Source organism: Pelodiscus sinensis, chromosome 4 (assembly GCF_049634645.1).
Source record: "Pelodiscus sinensis isolate JC-2024 chromosome 4, ASM4963464v1, whole genome shotgun sequence".
Lineage (NCBI taxonomy): Eukaryota > Metazoa > Chordata > Testudines > Trionychidae > Pelodiscus > Pelodiscus sinensis.
The window spans coordinates 69022874-69043876 of NC_134714.1; the positions used below are offsets into that span (position 1 = coordinate 69022874).

Sequence of the window (21003 nt, forward strand, 5' to 3'; positions counted from 1 at the left end):
AGTTTAAATTAGACTCACTGGGTTATTTTTCATTCTAAAGCAATATGCTACTATAGGTGTTTAGTTTTATATGTAGATTTTGCACAGTTCATGGAATATTTGGAAGTTTCTTATTAAAATACTAATTACAATTTGGCAAGCACTCTTAGAAACTTGGATAAATTTGTAATTCTTACCTTGCAAAAGTATAGTTTTCACATAACGGAATGTTTAATCTCATAGCAGGTTTTTGTATAGAAATCAAAATGCGTATGGCCTATAAGGGTATGTCTACATGGTATCCAGGAGCAAGCATTCCAGCCCATGTCCATAGATTTGTGGAACAGGAGCTAATGGAAGAGTGCTAAAAATAGCCCTGTAGATGGTGCTTTGATATTGTAGCTCAGATTGTAGTTTGGGATCTGATCCCACCCTCCTCCTCCACTCCCAGGTTTCAGAGTTTGGCAATTAAAAATATATAGATATTTTCATATCCTATGATTTTTTTTAGTTTTTCCAGTAAAAACTTTGCTTGCTGCTTCCTTAACATTTTAGATTATTATAGACTCCCTCTGATCAGAGATACACAAGCCAACAATTCAACCCAGATCAACACAAGATGACTTATATCTAGATATCTGTCTGAAACTGGCATGATATCACTATACCTATTACAACCAGCTCTGAACACTTAGGTACCCCAAAAATTGTTTAGCTAATGCTGCATGGGAAATAGGACAGCCCTAATTGTAACCTTTTCCCCTTTGCTGAAGATTAGGTATATTCTTTTCTCCTTCACAAGAAATGTTTTTCATCAAGACTAGAGAAAAGGAACATAACTTGCTTTCTTTGTTCTGCCTGATGATTTTATTATTATTTGTTTGTCTTAAGAGACAAGCTTCTCTTCCACCTTTAATTTATATGTGGTCATTTCACTTTTAAAATCTAAGATTACATGTTGTTAAAAGCACACACAAAAAGGCTAGACTCTGCCCTTATTTACTTGGAGGGAAACAATGTACTTCCTCTTCCAACCCTTCTATGCATAACTCCCTAGTCACTCCCCTTACCCATCCTCTCAATTTTTTCTACACCTCCCAACTTACCACACTCATATTTTCTTATCACAGTGTTCTAATCTCCTTACACCTTTCTTTGTGTCTTCCCTCTTCCACTCTCCCTCCTGCTCCTCATATTCCATTATGCTCCCCTCCGTTTCTACTCTGCATCCACATCCCCTTACATCCATTGACCATTTCCCTCATTACATCCCTCTCTAGCGCACACTGTTTTGCACCGAAACTTAATCCCTCTGACACCCCCACACATTCTCTTAAACCTTCACAGTTTGCTGCACAGCTTCCAAACCAGACTGCTGGGCACTCTGCCCAGAAGTGTTCCATCCCAAATGTTTTGTACAGGCTATTGAGACTGTGAATAGAAGGTACCAGGAAAATGACACAGATACCAAGCTTTGTGTTGCTTCACGTCCTGAGCCACTGATTGGCTGCTTGGGGCAGAGTATGTTGATCAGAAGCTGAAATTTATTACTGCATGCATATTATCTGAAAATATGCAAAATAATTCATTACATTGTGTATGTCATGCCACATGGAACCATAGAATTAGGCACATATATAATAGGGATGTTAGAAATCATGTAGTAGTCGTGTAACCCTATGAAATCTTAGCAGTTACATGACTATTCGATAGAACCCTGGCGTGCTCCTGGCCCCACCTCTGGGAAGTCCTCTGCCAGCCTACTTTGTTGCCTTGGTATCAGAGGAGCTGGTCTGCAAGGGGAACCAGTTTAAAAACCAGCTCCCCAGCTGCCAGCTGCCTGCTGGCCTGCTGCCTCTGATAGATGCAGCAGCATGTGAAGTGGAGGGGCAGGTGGCACGTGTAGGAGACAGCAGAGGCAGGGGCAGGTGGGTTTGCGGAGCTGGCCCCTTAGGAGACTCTACTTGAAAGCCAGCTCCCAACGTGTATCAGCTCCTGCCTGCCTCTCCATCAGAGGCAGCAGCGTGGGGGTGGTGCAGGTGGATCCAGTGCTCAAAAAGAACCAGCTTTTAAGCCAGCTCCTCGTGGGTACTGACTCCCACTCCCTTTCCTTCCCCCAACCCCCGCTGCCTCTGATACACGTTGACATCCCTAATTTATAAGTTTCTGTATGTTTAGATGGTCAGTAGGTTACATGCTTGCTTGAAAAACAGGCATTTTCCAAATGAAGTATCTACATGTCTCTTATCTTAACATGTCTGTCTTCCAGTTCTTTATATCAAATGTCGAAGTCTTTCAGATGCTCATTACTGTGAATCCAATTATCATTCACTCACTGGAATAGAGTAAGTTACACTGAGAATTAGTTTGTAAATTTGGACCTAATCAGACAGATGGGAAGCAGTTTTGTAGAAGATGTAACTGCAGACAGGAAACTACAAAATACCAGGCTCAACTCATTGTCAACAGCTGGAAAAGACATGGGGAGGGGGCAAAGTTCATACTAGCATATTGAAAACGACAGCCGCAAACAGCTTAACTCTTGCTGGTGTCCTCTGAAATTATCATATGTTAAACTATATTATACTGTAATCAAAAATAAGCCATCACAGGACATGTATTGTAATGCCATGTATCCATGCATTTTGAAGCACATCACCAAGGTACAGTGGCCCAAACACTTGATGAGCAGTAATACCATGGCATGAACATTCCAAAGTTATGAATTGTCATTATATGATCTTGAGTCCTACAATTTTTATGTGGCTCATCTTCTGAATTTACTCAAAATGGTCATCATCTCCCATTACGTTCAGTAGAACTGAAGCCACAGTTTGGCCTTCACTGAGATGGTCACCCTTCCCTTATAGGCTTTGCTACTGGCACCAGGCTGCCCTGAAAATAAGGGTTAAGTAGATGACTGCTTGGAGTATCTGAGGTGATGGTTGGGGACTTGCTGGTGGTTCTTGAGGCCAGTAATAAGCCCTGATATCTTTTTGCCCCTGCTATCTGGCCACTCACTACTGCCTGTTGTTCTAGCTGGTCCATCCTCAACAGATTTAGCAGTAAGAGGAGGGTAGAAGGGCTTTCTGCATAGCAGGTGCTAAAGTGTATCCTTGGCAATCAACAGAAGCAACTACAGCCCTACCCATATGCCAAGATTCATCTGACCCACAAGAACACATGCCAGGTCATGCACTCAGTGCATGCCAGGTCATGCGCTCGACCAGGTAATGTGCTCGGCCAACTGCATCCTGGACAAACGATTCTAAATTCAAATCAGTTATCAAGGAAAAGAACAACAGAAAAGCAGAGTATAGGCACTTCACATAGTCAGTTCATTTTTCCAACATTAAAAAATAAGATTCTTTACTACAAACATTTCTGTATATGAATGTTTGATTCAAGTGATGCCACAATTTCATATTTAAAGGATACTAGTAGGTACTTTAATCCCAAAATATACATTTTATTACTTACTGTATATAAATTTATATTAAGAGCAGCATTCAAACATTTAAAAATAAATACAAATAGGTTTATGTAAATATCAAACATTGGGAATCCACATACTGCTCATTTTCATAGCCTGGTGCTCATCTTAAAGTATCTTATGGATTCCTCCACACCCAGTCATAATTACAGAGAGTTTCCATGTCTTTTTAGCTGCCTTTTAATGTAACTTAGCAACTAGAAATCAAGTTCCAGTCAGTACAATCAATCAGTTTTTCTGCATATTGAAAGAAAGTGTTCTATAGACCACACTTTGAAAACGTATGTGCTCCTAAATGAGGACCAGAAACTGAGTAGTCCAGTTTCATTATCTATGCCAAAATGAAATGCAAAAAGTACACACACAAATTCAGTTGGTAAATGCTTTTCCTTTCAATACTTCAAGCTTTTATAAATAAAGCCAGGTCTACACTAAAAGGGAATATTGAATTAAGATACACAACTCCAGCTACGTTAATTATGTGGTGGGAGTCGTAGTGACTTGTTTGGAGTTTCTCTGCCATCCCCACAACGAGAGGCCGATAAGATTAAACACTCCTGTTGGCTTCCCTTACTCCTCGCAGGAGCACTGGATGCTGACCGAGGAACCCTCTGAGTTTGATTTAGCGAGTCTTAACTGGACTTGCTAAATCAAACTCCAATAGCGATCTTCCCCAGCATGGAGACTTGGCCTAAGACATGAACAAAGACTTTTCAATATATGAGTTTTACTGTATGTTTTATTAATAGCCTAAATTTCTGACTTGAATGTAATTCTAAGCAGCAATATTAAAGTAGAAACAAATGCATTATTGAAATTCTCATTATTTTTGTTACCCTTAGTTTCATTTTATAAAAACAAACATAATACCTGGATTTTACAGCATTATTTATGCAATATTATGGGCTGTTTGATTAAGATAGTATAATTATCCTATAGGCAGCATGGTGAAGGAAGTGTGTGCGCTTTCTTGTCTTCCCTTCCTTCCCTGTGCTGCCTGCCTACCTTCCTGCAGGGGGAGGAAGTGAGGTAGGGAACAGACTCTCATGGCTGCACACCAGATCCAGCTTCTCAGGAAGCACATCTACTGTTGTGGAGAGGGGAGGAGCAGCGCATGCTTCCTGAGATGATGGATTTGGCACACAACCATAGGACCTTCTCTACTACACGCTGGAAGAAGGAAGGAAGGCAGCATGGGGAAGGAAGGGAAGACCCGAAAGTGCATATGCCTTCCTGCCCACAACAGCATGTGCACTTTGTCCTCCCTTCTTTCCCCATGCTCCGGGGAGGTGAGGGTGGTGGTGTGTGTATGTGTGTTAAGATGGCAGCGCAGGATTCGGAGCAGCTTCGTCCAGCGCTACCCAGAGATCCTCGTCCCTGGAGACCCCCAGGCACTGACCAAACTGTCCCTCCCCCACCAGCACCCTGCTCCTGCCCCCCTAGCCAGATCCCCACCATCACCCTAGTCCCTGGCCAGATCTCTACCAGCACCCGGCCCAGATCCCCACCAGTACCCTGCCTGTCCCCTGTCCAGACACCATCCAGAACCGTGCCCCTGCCTCCTGGTCAAACCCCCATCAGCAACCTACCCCTTGGCCCAACACCATCCTGCTCAGACACTATCCAGCACCCTGCTCCTCCCTCCTGGCCAGACCCCTCCCCCCAGCTTGCTCTTGTACTCTACTTTCCACTCAGATTCTGCATCTCAACCCTATCCCACTCACTGGTAGCCCCGTCATTGGTAGCACACTGGAACCCTCATTTTTGGCCCCAACTAAGAGCATAGAGGGGCCCACAAAATCCACTAAGCCTGGAACCCCAGAAGAGTTAATCTGGTCTGAGGCCTTAAACCTCATTTCTACCTATCCCCCTTCCTTCCCCCTATGGGGCTGGAGTACCAGGGCAGGGAGGTGTCTCAGTTGGGGCCACATCAGTGAGGCTTGGAGGGGTTTGGAGGGTTGTTTTTTTTTTTTTTTTTTTTTTTTTTTTTGCATCTCACTTGTGTGATCCCCGAATGATTTTCTGCAGGCCAGTGACCCTGACTCAAAACAGGTCCCCCGCCCCTCCCATAAAGGCAGACAATGCTGAAATGTTTTGTGTTGACATAATATTTTATTTAAAAATGAAGCCTGGCCAACAAGCCCCCAATTGGGGCCAAACCTCCATCTGGCTGCAGCATCATAACAATACTGCACCTCACCACATCCTCACCCTGAGCACATCATACACCTGAACTCCCTGCCCTGAGCCCCTCACATCCCCAAATGCCTGCACTCCCACATCCCCAGTCTTCTGCCACAACACTTCTGCACCATCCATACACTGCAAACCTATGTCCTGAACCCATCATACACCCCAACCCCCCTATCCTGAGCCCCTCATGCACCCCAAACTCTTGCACCCCCACATCCACAAACCTACGACTTGCTCAGCGCCTCAACCCTCCACCTGACCCCAACACTCTCCAGCCTGGAGCCCTCTCCCTGAGCCAGCATCCCCTTCTCCACTTCCTCCTGAACCCAGATTCCTTCCCAGAGCTTGCACCTCTCACTCCTTCTCACAGCCAAATCCCTCATTCCCACCCCAGAGCCTATACATCCTGTCTCAATCAAGTGAGAGTGAGTAAGAGCTGGGGACAGCAAGTGATGGAGAGGAGGGGAATGGAGAGGGTGGGGCCTCATGGAAGGGGTAGGGTAGATATTGGCTTGACCTGATATTTAAATAGTGACCTTGGGTGTAAAAAGGTTAGAGACCACTGTCCTAAATCAGGTGGGATATTTTCCAGGGAATGCTTTGCTGCACAGTCACTGACTTTCATCTTTCTCCCCCTCCCCCACCCCCCACACACAATGCACAGCCTCACCACTCCTCCCTCCCACCAGCCTCCTGAAGACCACAAAACAGTAATTGCTGCAAGCAGAAACACAAGGAGAAGCGGGAGGCAGTTCACCGCCTACCTTCACCAATCAGCTGATTGGCAATTTAAGATGGCTTTGGATGGTAAAAGAAGATGAGGAGGGGGTGTGCAGCCTCCCCTTTCCATTCTCACTCCTCTCATCCCTGCAGCAATCAGCAGTTTGGTGGCAGTCAGAAGGCTTTGGGGAATCCCTGCTCCTCCTCATTCCCTGCCAGAACTCCCTGAACACTGGGAACCAATTGACTGCTGTGGGAGGTGGGGGGATGGGCTGATGAGGTACAAGGCCCACCAGTGGGCAGGAGGAGCTTGGGGTAATGAGGGAAGGGAGCTGATAGGGTGGTTGTCGGCGCACCCTGTTTCCAAGCCCCATTTGCTAGTAGGTAACCAAGCAATATTATAAGGAAACTGTGCAACTTTAAATCAGTATGTTCTCTATAAGATCAGAGATGTAATAATGAAACAATGTTAATCAGGACAATGTTATGTGAGGAATTACTGTACTTTTAATTCAAATGAAATTAACTGCTGTTTTTGCCAGACTTCCATAGAAGCAGAAATAGGCACTTTTTTTTTTTTGCAAAATAATGTTGTATTTTACACGTGTTGGTGCTTTGATAGTGTGTTCGCATAATCAGAAAGAGAGCGCGAGCAGGCGGAGGGGGGAGAGAGAGAGGGATTTTAGAGTGTGTCTGTGCATGAATCCATTCAAGGACTCCTCCTAAGAAGTAGGGCCACCAATTTTCCTCTTCTCCTAACTTAAAGAAAGGTCAGTGTTTGGTTGTGCCAGGACAATCAAAAGCCCCTGGAAAAAGATAGTTTTCCATAATATGCAAAGGGAGCAGCTGCTATTCAGAGGAATGCAATACGAGAGTGTCCACTGGGGGAAGAGAGTCCGCAGGGGAGAGCTATCCTGCAGAGTATCCACTGGGGGCAGCCATTCCACCACTGCCTTGGGTTGGGGCTGTGCCATCTTGCTCGTGAGCACACCAGGTAAGTACCTCCTCTGCCCCATACCCTTCCCCTCCCAGTCCTTGGCCATTGTAGAATTATTTGAATATGAAATCCCTTCCTAGAGTGGTGATATAATGAAAAGTAACATAAAATCAAGATTATTGCCTTTTAACATCATTTAAATGGTGGTGGTGGTGGTGTTGTTGTTGGCAGCCATGAATCAAGCTATTTCTATTTTTTTCTTATGGGTAAGCTTGCGTCTAAATTGTTAAAACGTCAGAAGAGCACAGAAATCTATAATTCATGCAAATCTTATGATTACATGCCAAAATAAGTACATATTTGGAGAGACAGCAAAATACTGATATATTATAGGAAGAAAAGGTTACTTACCCTTTTGATAGAAGAATTTTCTATAATAGTATGCACCAAGATCCACATGTTCAACAATGTATCTTTTCACTCTATCTAAATGTAACACTAGATTTTCCTTGGGTACTTCAAGTACTGCCACTCCTGCATTTGTGCAATGGGAACTAAGAGTAGATTCAAAAGAGGCACTTTCGCATCCACTGAAGGAACCTGAATTAGATTTGGACAGGCTGATCTTCCGTTCTCCTTCCCCACCAATCTCATTACGAAAATAAGGACAACTCATCACAAGTTCATTGCTTTTATCATCTCCCTGGTCCATATTGAGATTTCCTTTTGAATTCAGATCTTCAGTACTGCCCATAGGAGAATTGAAACTTGCAGAATGGGACAAGGGTCCAGAAGCCAATGATGCTGCTGCAGCAGCAGAAGCACCTGTTGTGGTGTTTCTTCTTTTAATAACGTTATGCCGGTTGAGTGCTGCTTCATTTAAATCAAATAATATACTCTGAACATCATAATGGGCAAAGCATTTAGGACAAGTCCAAGGCTTGAGACTGTCTTCTAACCTGTTATCATCAAGGTCTGAAGACTTTGAGAGTTCCCCTTCACCTTTGGCATTACGCAACTTACGAAAAATAGAAGAATCTCCTGTCTCTGATTTTGAGCGCCTTTTAAGTGGTTTCTCCCTTTCCTTAAAGAGTCTGAGGTTCTCTCTCTGAGTGATAGGTCCATCTATCACATCCAAAGAAAATCCTGAACCCTTGCTTCCACTAGCTATCAGAAGTTCACTGAACTTGGCAGGGGCTGGGCTTCTCTGATCAGACTTCTCGTCCTTATAACCTTTTATTAAATCAAAAAAACTCTCCCCTGAAGTTCCCTGCTTATCTATCGAGGATGTGCTGCCATATTCCCTGTGCAGTGATGGCCCAGATTTAAAAGTGGGTGAGATACATTCATCAAAGCTATCCACATCAAGCTCACTTAAGGTAATGTCACTGTTACTGCGCTGTCTTATTCTGCGAAGGGCTTTCCTAGGGGAACTGGGGTAACCATCTGGTGTAAGAAACCTAGAATCTAGGTTCTCAGATTGTCTTGTTTTGTTTTTAAGAGTGTTCTGGATACTCTTTAACATGACAGAGTCACTAGCATTCAGATTAACAGAGCTCCCCTGACTCCCAGGGCTGCTTTTAGAGGACATACTATCAAGGCAACTTGCTGTTTCAATATCCTGACTTGATCTGCTAGTTTCTTTAACATTGTCCTTCCTTGGGGGCCAGTCAGCAATCCTGGCCCTAACTCCCATTTTGGGAACACCAGGAGTAGAGGTAAGGTGGTGGGAACCTTCACTGCGTGGAGGCCCCACGGGAGCCATGACTGCAGATCCTAAGCTGCCATTCTGTGACCTAAAGCGTCTCATGTAAAAGTCATCTGTGTGGACTTTAGAAGCTCCATCTGTTCCAACTGCTACCCCAGTGGCAACAGATCTTTCAGTCTGGGACCGCTTCAAGCTGGTCATGATTTGAGAATATGTTTAGCTTTAGAAAGTTCCAAAAGAAGACATAGTCATCTTTGCTCTTTAAATGTGCAATTCCCTTTTGGAGAAGAGTCTCCAAAATGTACACCGGTTGCATGAGATCCCAATCGTGATCATTTAAGAATGCAGTTAAATGAGAGAGATCCAGGAAATTCAGGTCTTCAATAAGTTTTGATATGTAACAGCTTCTTTAGCTTCTGCATTTTAACAGGTGGCCATGTTCCAATTTGCCTCAATTCTTTTACCATCAATGGGTGCCATAACTTCAGTTATTATAATCCAATGATTTTATGCCTAGAACAGAGGAACAGGAAGACAAAAGTATTAGTAATCTGATGCAAATGCATTATCCCAAAACTAATAGCATTAAATAAATTACTACACTAAAGTTATATGTACAACAAACACTCTGTTTTTAAATCCTTCTACACAGTATAAAAATGTAGAGTGGTGGAGTTTTCATATATTGTACCTATTGATTTGCATACAGAAAGACTATTACTTTTGGATGCAATGTTTATGTTCAAACAAAACCATCAATGAAGAGCAGTGCAGGAAGGAACTACTTTGGAATCTTGCAATTCATAAGGGGCAAGGGTTCCCAGTTGCTGGGGTGTTCTCCAGATGGCTCTGAGGACTGCCAGGATAGAAGGATGTAGAGTGAACTCCAGGAAGCTCTGAGGGCTAGCTACCCATAGCTCTGCCCATTCTGCCTGAAGCCCAGCCCCTTTGTGGAGCCTAGAGCCAAGCCCCTATCATCTGGCTAGTCTGTCAGCCCCCCATGTACTAAACACATCTACTGAGCAGGACAGTACTGTTTTATGTGTTATTCGTATTACACAACAGAGACCAGTCTGCTCCTAGTGACAGATCTAAGCCCAACCTCAGTATTCTAACGAGGTCATAAAATACTTCAACATGTTAGGTAAGCTCCCCAAAAAGTAAATCAAATATATACTGTGCAAATCATTTCATTTATTGCACATTCAATAGACCAGTTGAGTTAGGAGACTACAATTCTTTTAAGGTTTATAAGACTGACATTTAGATGACAACCATCTTTGAGTAATTATAAAGCCTTATCCACTATTCCCCTTGGTTACTATTTCACAATTATTTATACTACTGATATCAAAACTGCAGAAAGCTAATGAGAGATTTTAAAAGGTTTCTACAACAAACAACTTATTTCAATAATAATTATTCTATTTGCTCCTCTTCCTCAACCAGTCCTTTTTTGCATACTTCAGAAAATATATAGCCTCCTCTCAACTTCCATACCTGTTATGTATCACAATATGAATGTGTACAAACATACATGCATTTTGCATATCCAGCTATGGAAATATTTCATTTGCTGACAAAATATTGTGAATATCATAGCTCCTCTATATTCCAGCTTCACAAGGCTACTGAAATAAATGCTCTCCTACACGCTTCAGCACAAAAACTGATGACAAAGCATTGTTACCCTTTGAAGAGCCACAAAAACTTATACAAATACGCCCCAATTGGTAGAAGACAAAGGCATGAGAATGTCAGCATAAAATCCTGTAGAGCTGTACACATCCTTTAGCACAAAGAAGTAGATCATTTTCAAAGACTAAACCAATTACACAAAATGTAGCTTTTAAATACTTGCCAAATATCTGCGGAAAGATGCTGCTGAACCAGCACCACATTGACAATGCAGTATTGTCTATGAATCAAGGGTTCTGGTGCTTCTAGGAAAACTAGTACTTTCCGCAGTCAACTCTCAAAAGTAATGAGTACTTACTTCCACAGTAATTAAATAGCCTGCCAGAACATTTTCTACTTCCACAGGCAGTGTGTTTTAATTTCACTTTCCATAGACAGCACTGATTTGAAACAGCAGCAGGTATTTATATAAAGCTGAACATTTAGGAATGTTTAAAAGTGCAAGTTGATTCCAGTACACATAGCAAAAACTGAGCAAGTAGCTTGTGACATTGATGTTTCTGTGCAGCCAGACATGCAATTGTTTTCCTAGTTACACTTCATCAACCATTATAAAAATCATTTTACATAACTAAACAGTCTCTTGAGGCTGACTTGCTATTTCTGTCACAAATTACTGAATTTTAAATTATTTCACTAGCCAAACTTTTCATATGTGGTCACTAATTGTATGTTCCTCATTTTGAGCATAGGCAGGACCAGTCAGCAAGTACCTTCATTGACAACAGAAGATCTAATATGCAGAAGTGCTGAGCCCACTCAGGAGCAACTCAAGTCAACCATGAACAAACAGATAAAAGCTCCAGCTAGTGCAGCATCTCTGGCAGTGGCCAGTACCAGAGGCTCCAGAGGGAATCGACAATAGAATAAGGTGATTTCAAGTAATCCACTCCCTGTTGTCCAAGCCCAGTTTCTGGCAGTCAGAGGCTTAGGGGGCCATCCAGAGCACAGGGTTGACTGTGTATTGTGTGAAGTATTTTCTTTTGTATATAAGCTTGATGCATATTCTTTTCATCAGATGCCCCCTAGTTCTTATATTACGTGAAGGAGTAAATAACCCTTCTCTATTCTTTTTCTCCATATCACTCCTAATTTTATAGACATGTATTATCTCCCTGTGACGGGACACCCCCGTCCTGCACTGAAACCCCCGGCGAGCAAACCCTGTTCGGGGCATGGGGCACCAGTGGTGTGCCGGGTGCTCCCGCACCACGGTGCAGCTGATGCGCTCGTATACCGCGGCAAACAGCGACGGGAGCATGGCCAAGGGGAAGGGAGGCTGTGCGATCCAGCCCCTCCCCTAGGATGTCCGAGTGGGCTGGCCCCGCCCCGGGTAGGGGTGGAAGCGATGGGGCATTTGAAAACGCTGCCGCCATAGCCGAGGGGAGTGGGGGGGGGGGGGACAGAAGTGGGAGGCAGGCGTTTGAAAACGCCGCTGCCCGAGCAAGAGGAGGAAGGAGCTGCGCAATTGAAGTGGCTCCGGGAAGCTGGTGCCCCTGACCAACGTCCACCCTAGAGACACCCTGTCAGTCAGAGGGGAGGTGAGCCGGGGGAACCCCGGGTCAGGGGTGGATGGAGGAGAGGAAGTAGCTCAGGGAAGAACCAGGAGTGTCGGTGGGCTGACGTGTTTCGGCTAGACGCCCCGTCAGCCGGACCAGATCACAGAGGACCCGTGTCCTTAGGACCCTGGGCTGGGGGCCGTGAGTGAGGGCGGGCCTGGGCCCCCCTCTCCGGCATGGAGAGCATTGTACTTTTCTTCTGGTGACTAGGACGTGCCTAACGCAGGACACTGGACACAAGTTACACCTGGGTGAGGGCGTAGGGGAAGCAGCAGTGGCCGAAGGGGGTCTGCCCCAAGAGAGGGGGGCGTACCCCCACCCTGGACACGGTCACACTCCCCTAAACGGTCTTTTTTCTAAGTTAAACAGTCCCAGCCTTTTTAATCTGTCCCTGAATGAAAGCTGTTCCACTCCTCTAAAAATTTTCAATGTCCTTCTCTGCATCTTTTCCAATTTCAATACATATTTTAGAGATGGGGTAATGAGAATACATACACTATTCAAGATGTGGACATTCCATGGATATATTAGTGGCATTATGATATTTTCTGTTTTATGATCTATTATTCCAAAAGGTTCCAAATATTGCTGGCTTTTTTGACAGTTGGGTTGTTGTGGGTTTTTTTGTTTAGTTTTTTTTTTTTCTGTTGCCGAAACTGAGCAGATGTTTTCAGAGAACTATTCACAATGACTCCAAGACTGCTTTCTTGAATGGTAACAGCTAGTTAGACCCCCATCGTTTCAAATACAGAGTTGGGATTATTTTTTCCAGAGTGCATTTGTTTGCAATTATCAATATTGAATTTCTTCTGCCATTTTGTCACCAGTTTAGCGATACCCCTTTGTAAAACTCTTTGCAGTCAGCTATGGACTTAATTACCTTGAGTAATTTTCTATCTTCTCTTTCCAGTTCACTATAAATGATCTGAAGAAGGGAGTGAAAAAACATGTTGAGCCGCACTGGTCCTGTAGAGATGCCTGGAGACCTCTCTATTTACCTCTGAAAACTATTAGTTTATTCCTACCATTTGTGTATCTTTTTAACCACAAATGAAGCTTCCCCTCCTGACAGCTTACTTTGCTTAAGTCTTTTGTGAGGGCTCTTGTTAAAGTTCAAAGTCCAAGAATATCAGCTAGATCACCTTTCCCCCCTATTCTTGCTGACACCCTCAAAGAATTTCAATAGATTTTCAAGGCAAGATTTCCCTTTAAAAAAGCCATGCTGATTCTTTCCCAATATTTCAAGTTCAGCAATGTGTCTAATTCTGGTTTTTACTATGGTTGCAACCAATTTGCTTTATACTGAAGGTGGGCTTCTAAGCTTTTAGTTGCCAGGATCACTTATTTTAAAAATTGGTGCTAACATTAGCTGACCTCTGGTCATCAGGTACAGAGGCTGAATTGAATGATAGGTTACATTAGGTATCAGAGGGGTAGCCGTGTTAGTCTGAATCTGAAAGTGGAAAGGAGTCCTGTGGCACCTTATAGACTAACAGAAGTGTTGGAGCATAAGCTTTCGTGGGCAAAGACCCACTTCGTCCGATGCATGCATCGGACGAAGTGGGTCTTTGCCCATGAAAGCTTATGCTCCAACACTTAGTCTATAAGGTGCCACAGGACTCCTCCCCCACTTTTTCACGGTACATTAGGGATGTTAAATTTTGATGAATTGGCTAATCGAAACAATATGAAGTATAGCAACTGCCCCAGGGAGCACGGTCCCCAGCTGGCCCCCTGCTCCTTGTGGTGTGTCAAAGCAGCAGGAGGGATAGCTCAATGGTTTGAGCATTAGTCTGCTAAACCCAAAGCTGTGAGCTCAATCCTTGAGGAGGCCATTTAGGGATCTGGGGAAAATCTGTCAGGGATGGTACTTGGTCCTGCTGTGAAGGCAGGGGACTGGACTTGATGGCCTTTCAAGGTCCCTTCCAGCTCTAGGAGATAGGCATCTCCATTCATTTAACCACAAGGAGCCCAGGATCCGGCTCCATGCAGCATTTCAAAGCAACAGCACTGCATGGATCCCAGGGCCTCCTTTGCCTCTCTTTCTGAGGGGGGAGAGAGGGGAAGAGAAGTGACTAGTGCAGGGGTGGCTAACTTGTGGCTCTTCTGAAACTAATATGTGGCTCCTTGTTCAGGCACTGACTCTGGGGCTGCAGCTACAGGTGCCAACTTTCCAGTGCTCAAGTCCTGGCTCCACCTCCTCCTTCACTCCCCCCACAGAGCCTCCTGAGGATCAGGAAGCACTGATCAGTGGGGCTGCTGGTGGACAAAAGATACTGGAGATGAAAGAGGAGGCACCTGATGGGGACTGCTGACAAATTACTGTAGCTCTTTGGCAATGAACATTGGTAAACTGTGGCTCCTTCTTAGCCTCAGGTTGGCCACACCTGAACTAATGGATTAATGTGTTGACTATCCGATAAGCATTTGCTTATCGGACAGTTGACTAGTCATTCAGACCCCAGGTTATACGCCATAGTTAGTAGTTTTGCAATTTCATATTTGAGTTCCTTCAGAACTCTTGAACAAATATCTCTAGTCCTGGTGACTTATTACTCTTTAATTTATCAGTTTATTACAAAACCTACTTTACTGATACTTCATCTGGAACAGTTCCTCAGGAGTGTCACTTAAAAAATGCCACACCCTCTGCAGTGAAAACCAATGCAAAGATTTCATTTAGTTTGTCTGCAATGGCCTTGTCTGACTTGAGTGCTCCTTTAGCACCTCAATTGTCCAGTGGCTCCACTAACTGTATGCCTTCCTGCTTCTGATGTACTTTAAAAAAATGGTTATTTTGTGTGTCTTTAGCTAGTTGTCCTACCAATACATTCCTGGCATGCCTTCTTATATTTTTACACTTGACTTGCCAGAGTTTATGCTTCTTTCTATTTTTTCCACTAGGGATCAGACCTCCAATTTTTAAAGGGTGTACTTTCTGTCTCCAACGTTGTTGGCCATAGTGGCTTTTTCTGGTCCCTAACTTTTTTTTTTTTAAACTTTAGAGTATGCGTTTAGTGTGAACCTCCATTATTGTGTACTGCATGCTTGTGAGTGTTCAACATAGAATCACAGAACACCAGAACTGAAAGGGACCTCAAGAGGTCAATGTGCCTCCTTATTTTAGTATAGTTATCGTTTTTGAAGTTAAATGCTACTGTGATGGGTTTCTAAGGGAGCCCAGGCTAGTAAATATTGCGAGCCGCTCCCCTCCTCCCCCTCTCCCCCCAGTATCTGGGATGTAGCTAAAAATGAGGGGTTCAGTGTGTGAGGGGGTGCCAGGAAGCAGGTTTGGGATGTGGAATCTAGATGTGAGGGAAGGTGCAGGAGTGGTTTGGGAGTGCTTGAAAGGTGCAGGAGCATGCAGGGGTGTTATGCCCACAACAACTCATGATACCCTCTACATTTTTGTTACTGTCTACGGTGCTGCAGGACTATCCATTGTTTCTTAACGTTTTTTCATATAATGCTATATACACTGAAAAAATTGTCCTAAATGTCTCAAATTGGTCACCAAAAATGACATAGCAGGAAGCAATCAGACAATCTTTTCTTTGAAGATAATGAAGATGAACTGTCAACAAGACTAAAAGGGACTAGGGATGATGGTGGCAACAGCTACAGCCAGGGCCCAGGGAGCCTTCTGTCATCAGGAGCAGACTGAGTTCCAGGGCTAGGTTGTTCTACTGATGAAAAGGATCTGCAGGCTATAATCAATCAAATCAAATACAAGTGCATTATATAATGCAGTTTTAAACAAGGATATCAACCCAGGGGTTATTAACATGAGATTAGTATGTAAGACATTGGAGGTAATTGTCCCACTCTACTTAGCACTAGTAAGGCCTCTATAATGTTCAGTTCTGGACATACTTTGTGAAAGATGTGGACAAACAGGAAAGAAAGTTCAAGCAAGACCAAAGAAAAGGAGACAAAATGTTCTCATGCAGCAAATTAAGTTGATGCCTCAATGTGTAATCAGCAGTGGAGGTGGCAGAGATATTGCTGTCTACAATATCCAGTAATCTAAGGATCCTAATTTTCTTGTGAATTAGGGATGTTAAAGTGTTTAACTCAAGAGGTGGGGAACGTCAGGCCTGGGGGCCAGATGCAGCCTGTGGCTTGCCTCAATCTGGCTCCTGAGACTCAGCACTGGGAAACCTGCATTGACATTCCAGCCTCTCAACCACCTGCCTGCAGGGCCGGAACATACAAAATCTAATAGGCTCTGCGGTGCAAGGAGAATGAGGGGAGTGTCTTTCTCCTTCTCAGTCTGGGACTTCTCATTTTGCTGCTTTCTTGTGTATGACCCCCGATGCAAAAAAGGTCCTGCACCCCTATTTTAACTGCTTAAGATAGAATTTAACCAATTAAGTATTTTGACTTTGAGCCTGCCACCTGGCCTGCTGTGGATCAGGGGTCCAGTTGCAGCCATGAAATCCCACTGCCTGTCTCACCAGCCCCTCTGTGGCTGGGGCTGCTCTCACATGACAGAGCTGGCCACCACAAGGTCCACTGACAAGAGCCAGTTAACTAGTAAGCATATCAGTAAGCCCGTGTTTCACAAAGTGGTCCACAAAACCAAGAAACCTGTTAACTGGCTGCACCAATTTGTTTACTTGGCAGCGCTGCAACCACAGAGCCTTGTGGATTCCCATTGGCTCAGTTTCACCATTTGCAGCCAAGGGAAGCCACAGGATGCGCCATGGGCCAGGCCACTACTTACCACAATTCCCCTTGGCTGCAAATGGTGAAATGGAGCCAATAGGAACCAGGAGGTTCCATGGCTGTGGTGCTGGTAAGTAAACAAATCAGCACAGACAGTTAACAGGTGTCTCTCAAAATGGTTTTGTGGACAACTTTGAAGAAAAACTGCAGTAAGCCTCCTTCTTACCAGTATACTTACCAGTTAACTGTTTAATATCCCTACTATGAATCATGATTTTTGGTGTTCCAATTTTCAGCAAAATGTGACATTTCAAATTTACATTACCAGCAAATAGAAATGCCATCTAGTTGAATGTTAGACTGCTCTCAGCAAAGCCAATATCTATTTAAAAGTTACTGTCCCAGACAATTACTGGTTCAATGTCCAAATATCCAATGCTATATTCTAAGTACAGGCAGTCCCCGAGTTACGAACGGGGCACTTCCTCTCCCTGGTCTCCAGCAGACCAGGGAGAGGAAGCAAAGCGGCGGAACGCCCGGCCAGCTGACAGCCCAGACGCGTCTGGGCTGTCAGCTGGCCGCGCGTTCCGCCGCTCTGCTCTGCTCCCCCTCCCCCTGGTCTGCAGACCAGGGGGAGGGGGAGCAGAGCGGAGCACGCGGCCAGCTGACAGCCCAGATGCGTCTGGGCTGTCAGCTGGCCGCCCGTTCCGCCGCTCTGCTCTGCTCTGCTCCCCCTCCCCCTGGTCTGCAGACCAGAGGGAGGGGGAGCAGAGCGGAGCACGCGGCCAGCTGACAGCCCAGACGCGTCTGGGCTGTCAGCTGGCTGCGCATTCCGCCGCTCTGCTCTGCTCCCCCTCCCCCTGGTCTGCAGACCAGGGGGAGGGGGAGCAGAGCAGAGCAAAGCCGCGGAGCCCGAGGGCAGCAGGATAGCCACGGCGCGTCTGGGCTGTCCCGCTGCCCGCGTGTTCCGCCGCTTTGCTCCCCGTCCCCCTGGTCTGCAGACCAGGGGGACAGGGAGCAAAGCAGAGCAAAGCCACGGAGCCCGAGGGCAGCAGGATAGCCATGGCGCGTCTGGGCTGTCCCGCTGCCCCCGTGCTCCGCAGCTTTGTTCCAGACGCCTGTGGTACAGCAGCTGGGGCGCTGCCGGTTGGTCCCGTAGCGCCGCTCTGGGCGCCACTGGACCAACCCAGCAGCACCCCAGCTGCTCTGCCCCAGGTGTCCCCAAGTCAGCAGCTGCTGAAAATGACCAGTGGCTGACTACAGGAAGCCACTGCCCCGGGCTTCCTGGAATCAGCCGCTGATCAGTTTCAGCAGCAGCTGACTTGGGGATGCCTGGGGTTCTTAAGTTGAATCTGTAAGTCAGTCGGAACTGGCATCCAGATTCAGCCACTGTTGAAACTGATCAGTTTCAGCAGCGGCTGAATCTGGATGCCAGTTCTGACTTACATACAGATTCAACTTAAGAACAAACCTACAGTCCCTATCTTGTACGTAACCCGGGGACTGCCTGTACATTTCAATAGGTTTAGCATTCAGCATATTTATTTACTTCGTTGGCAGTTTCAAAAATAATCTACAGTCTTTGTACAAACAAAACTACTGGGAGTTATGCACACAACTGCTACAGAATCAGGCACTCTCTACTAGTTTCTATTAAAATTTAAATATTTTGACAGTTGACTACTACATTTATGGAAAAAATATTTCTGTTTTGATCATTACAGAAAACACAATATCCAGATATGAAAACACTGACTACTAGTGAGTGGGCTTCAGTGGTGCTGAGACTTTGACTTTTAATTTGTAATGCACTATAAAAGCAATGAGTTCTCTCAGCAATGCTTTCTAGTGATTTTAATAAATATAGTATTGACCTATGCTCTGGCTACAGCCTTTTACAGCTCAGTAGAATTATTTCTGCTTGGAAAAAGGTAAAACACCTGGGATCCTGTGTGCCTCAAGAAAAAATCTCTTCATCTGCCTCTGAAAGAATTGCTTTAGTCTATCTAAATCATTCCTTTTATTAATATTGCATTGATACTGCAATATCAATAAAGACTATGTGAGTTGCAAAGACTATTTATCCTTATAGAATCCTAGGGCTGGAAGAGACGTCAGGAGGTCAGAGTCCAGAATCCCGCCCAAAGCAGGATCAAGCCAATTAAATCATCCCAGGCAGGACTTTGTTAAGCTAAGACTTAAAAACTTCTATGGATAGAGATTCTATCACCTCCTTAGGTAACCCATTCCAGTACTTCACCACCCTCCTAGTAAAATAGTTTTTCCTAATATCCAACGTAGAGCTTCCCCACTGTAACTGGAGACCATTGCTTCTTGTTCTGTCATCTGTCACTACACTACTGACAACAGCCTCTCTCTATTCTTTCAAACCTCCCTTCAGGAAATTGAAGGCTGCTATCAAATCCCCCCTCACTCTTCTCTTTTGCAGACTAAATAAGCCCAAATACCTCAGCCTCTCCTCATAGGTCATGTGCTCCAGCCCCCTAATCATTTTGGTTGCCCTTCGCTGGACCCTCTACAACTTGTCCCCATCCTTTCTGTAGTGGGGGGGCCCAGAACTGGATGCAATACTCCAGATATGGCCACTCCTGCGCTGAAAAAGGGGAATAAAAACTTCTCCAGTTCTGCTGGAAATGCTCCTCCTAATGCACCCTAAAATGCCATTAGCCTTCTTAGCTACAAGGGCACACTGCTAACTCATATCCAGCTTCTCATCCACTGTAATCTTCAGGTCTTTTTCTGCTGAACTGCTACTTAGCCAGTTGGGCCCCAGCCTGTAACAATGCTCGGGATACTTCTGTCCCAATTGCAAGACTCTGCACCTGTCTTTGTTGAACCTAATCTGATTTCTTTTGGCCCAATCCTTCAATTTGTCTAGATCACTCTAGACCCTATCCCTGCCCTCCAACGTATTTACCTCTCCCCCTTAAAATGAACATATTTCATATATACATTAGGGACATAAAATCCCTTTTAATCAGTTAACTGGTTAAATGTTACATTTAACCCATTAACCAATGAAGCACCCCCTCTCCCGCCTGGGCCCCATGAGCTGGGGGTTGCTCCTGAGCACCTGTTAACCAGTAAGCACCACCCCGCTACTGATTACCCGTTCACGTCCCTAACATACATAAACACGTTAGGAATGCTTCTCCACAGAGAGTTTCTAGACCTAAATAGACAAGGAAGTAACTTGGGAAGCCTAAATCATTTTTAAGTAATTCTGGAATTATTTTAAGAATTGTCCCTTTCTGAAACTAACTATAAAATGCATCATTCTCTAGAAACTATGCAACGGTTGTATTTTTCTTGCTAGACCTATAAAAAAGTTTTTCCTGCAGTACAACAGCATGATGTCATCACATCAATCTGGCATTCCCCAGCCCCTCCTTCCCTTTTCCCCAGTACTGGCTGCCATGCCACACCAACCTCCTCCCCTGAGCTTGGCAGCTGGGAGAAGAGCTCTGGGTGCGCAAGGCCTCAGAGCAGCGCTCTCACCTACCCCCAAGAGGAGAGTGCGGTGTGCGCGAGGCATCGAAGTGCCCCCCTCCTCCTCCAGCAGCTGAGAGGAGAGCACGGGGCACGCAAAGCCTTGAAGCACCACATCCCCCGATGGCTGAGCATAGTGCACAGGGCATGTGAGGCCTTGAAGTGCCCTCCCCCTCCTCCTCCAGCAGCTGGGAGAAAACTGGGACCTGATTGGGGGGGAAGGAGTGTGTGTCTGTGTCTTGTGTCTGTTAGGCCGTGGCAAGGTAGGGGAGCGAGAAAGGGTCTGGGATGACATGGTTGGGGAGGGAGAGGGGCATGGGCTGGTGCAGTGGGAGGAGGGAGAAGGGGCCCAGGCTAGTACAGCTGCAGCCCAGTTCTCCATGCTGCGGTGGGAGGGAGAATGTGGGGCCTGGCAAGGCCTCAGAATGGCCCCACTCCTGTCCCTCTGAAGGCCAAGGGGAGAAAGCTGGAGTGGCGCAGGCCCGGCAGTCAGAGGGAGGGCATGGAGCATGAAAAGGCCAGATCTGGCTGCAGACGA

At 45.2% G+C, this 21003-nt stretch overlaps 1 protein-coding gene across 17 annotated transcripts in view; it reads right to left on the minus strand.

Annotated features, from left to right (window-relative positions):
- The window catches only part of SIPA1L1 (signal induced proliferation associated 1 like 1), a 350322-nt gene that overhangs the window by 127029 nt on the left and 202290 nt on the right, over nt 1-21003 (minus strand). For all 17 annotated transcript variants that reach the window (XM_075927311.1, XM_075927307.1, XM_075927300.1 and 14 more), the window contains one exon: nt 7734-9543. In XM_075927311.1, the coding sequence (XP_075783426.1) occupies nt 7734-9231 (1498 nt within the window). In that variant the 5' untranslated portion in view covers nt 9232-9543. The remainder of the gene's footprint in view (nt 1-7733; nt 9544-21003) is intronic.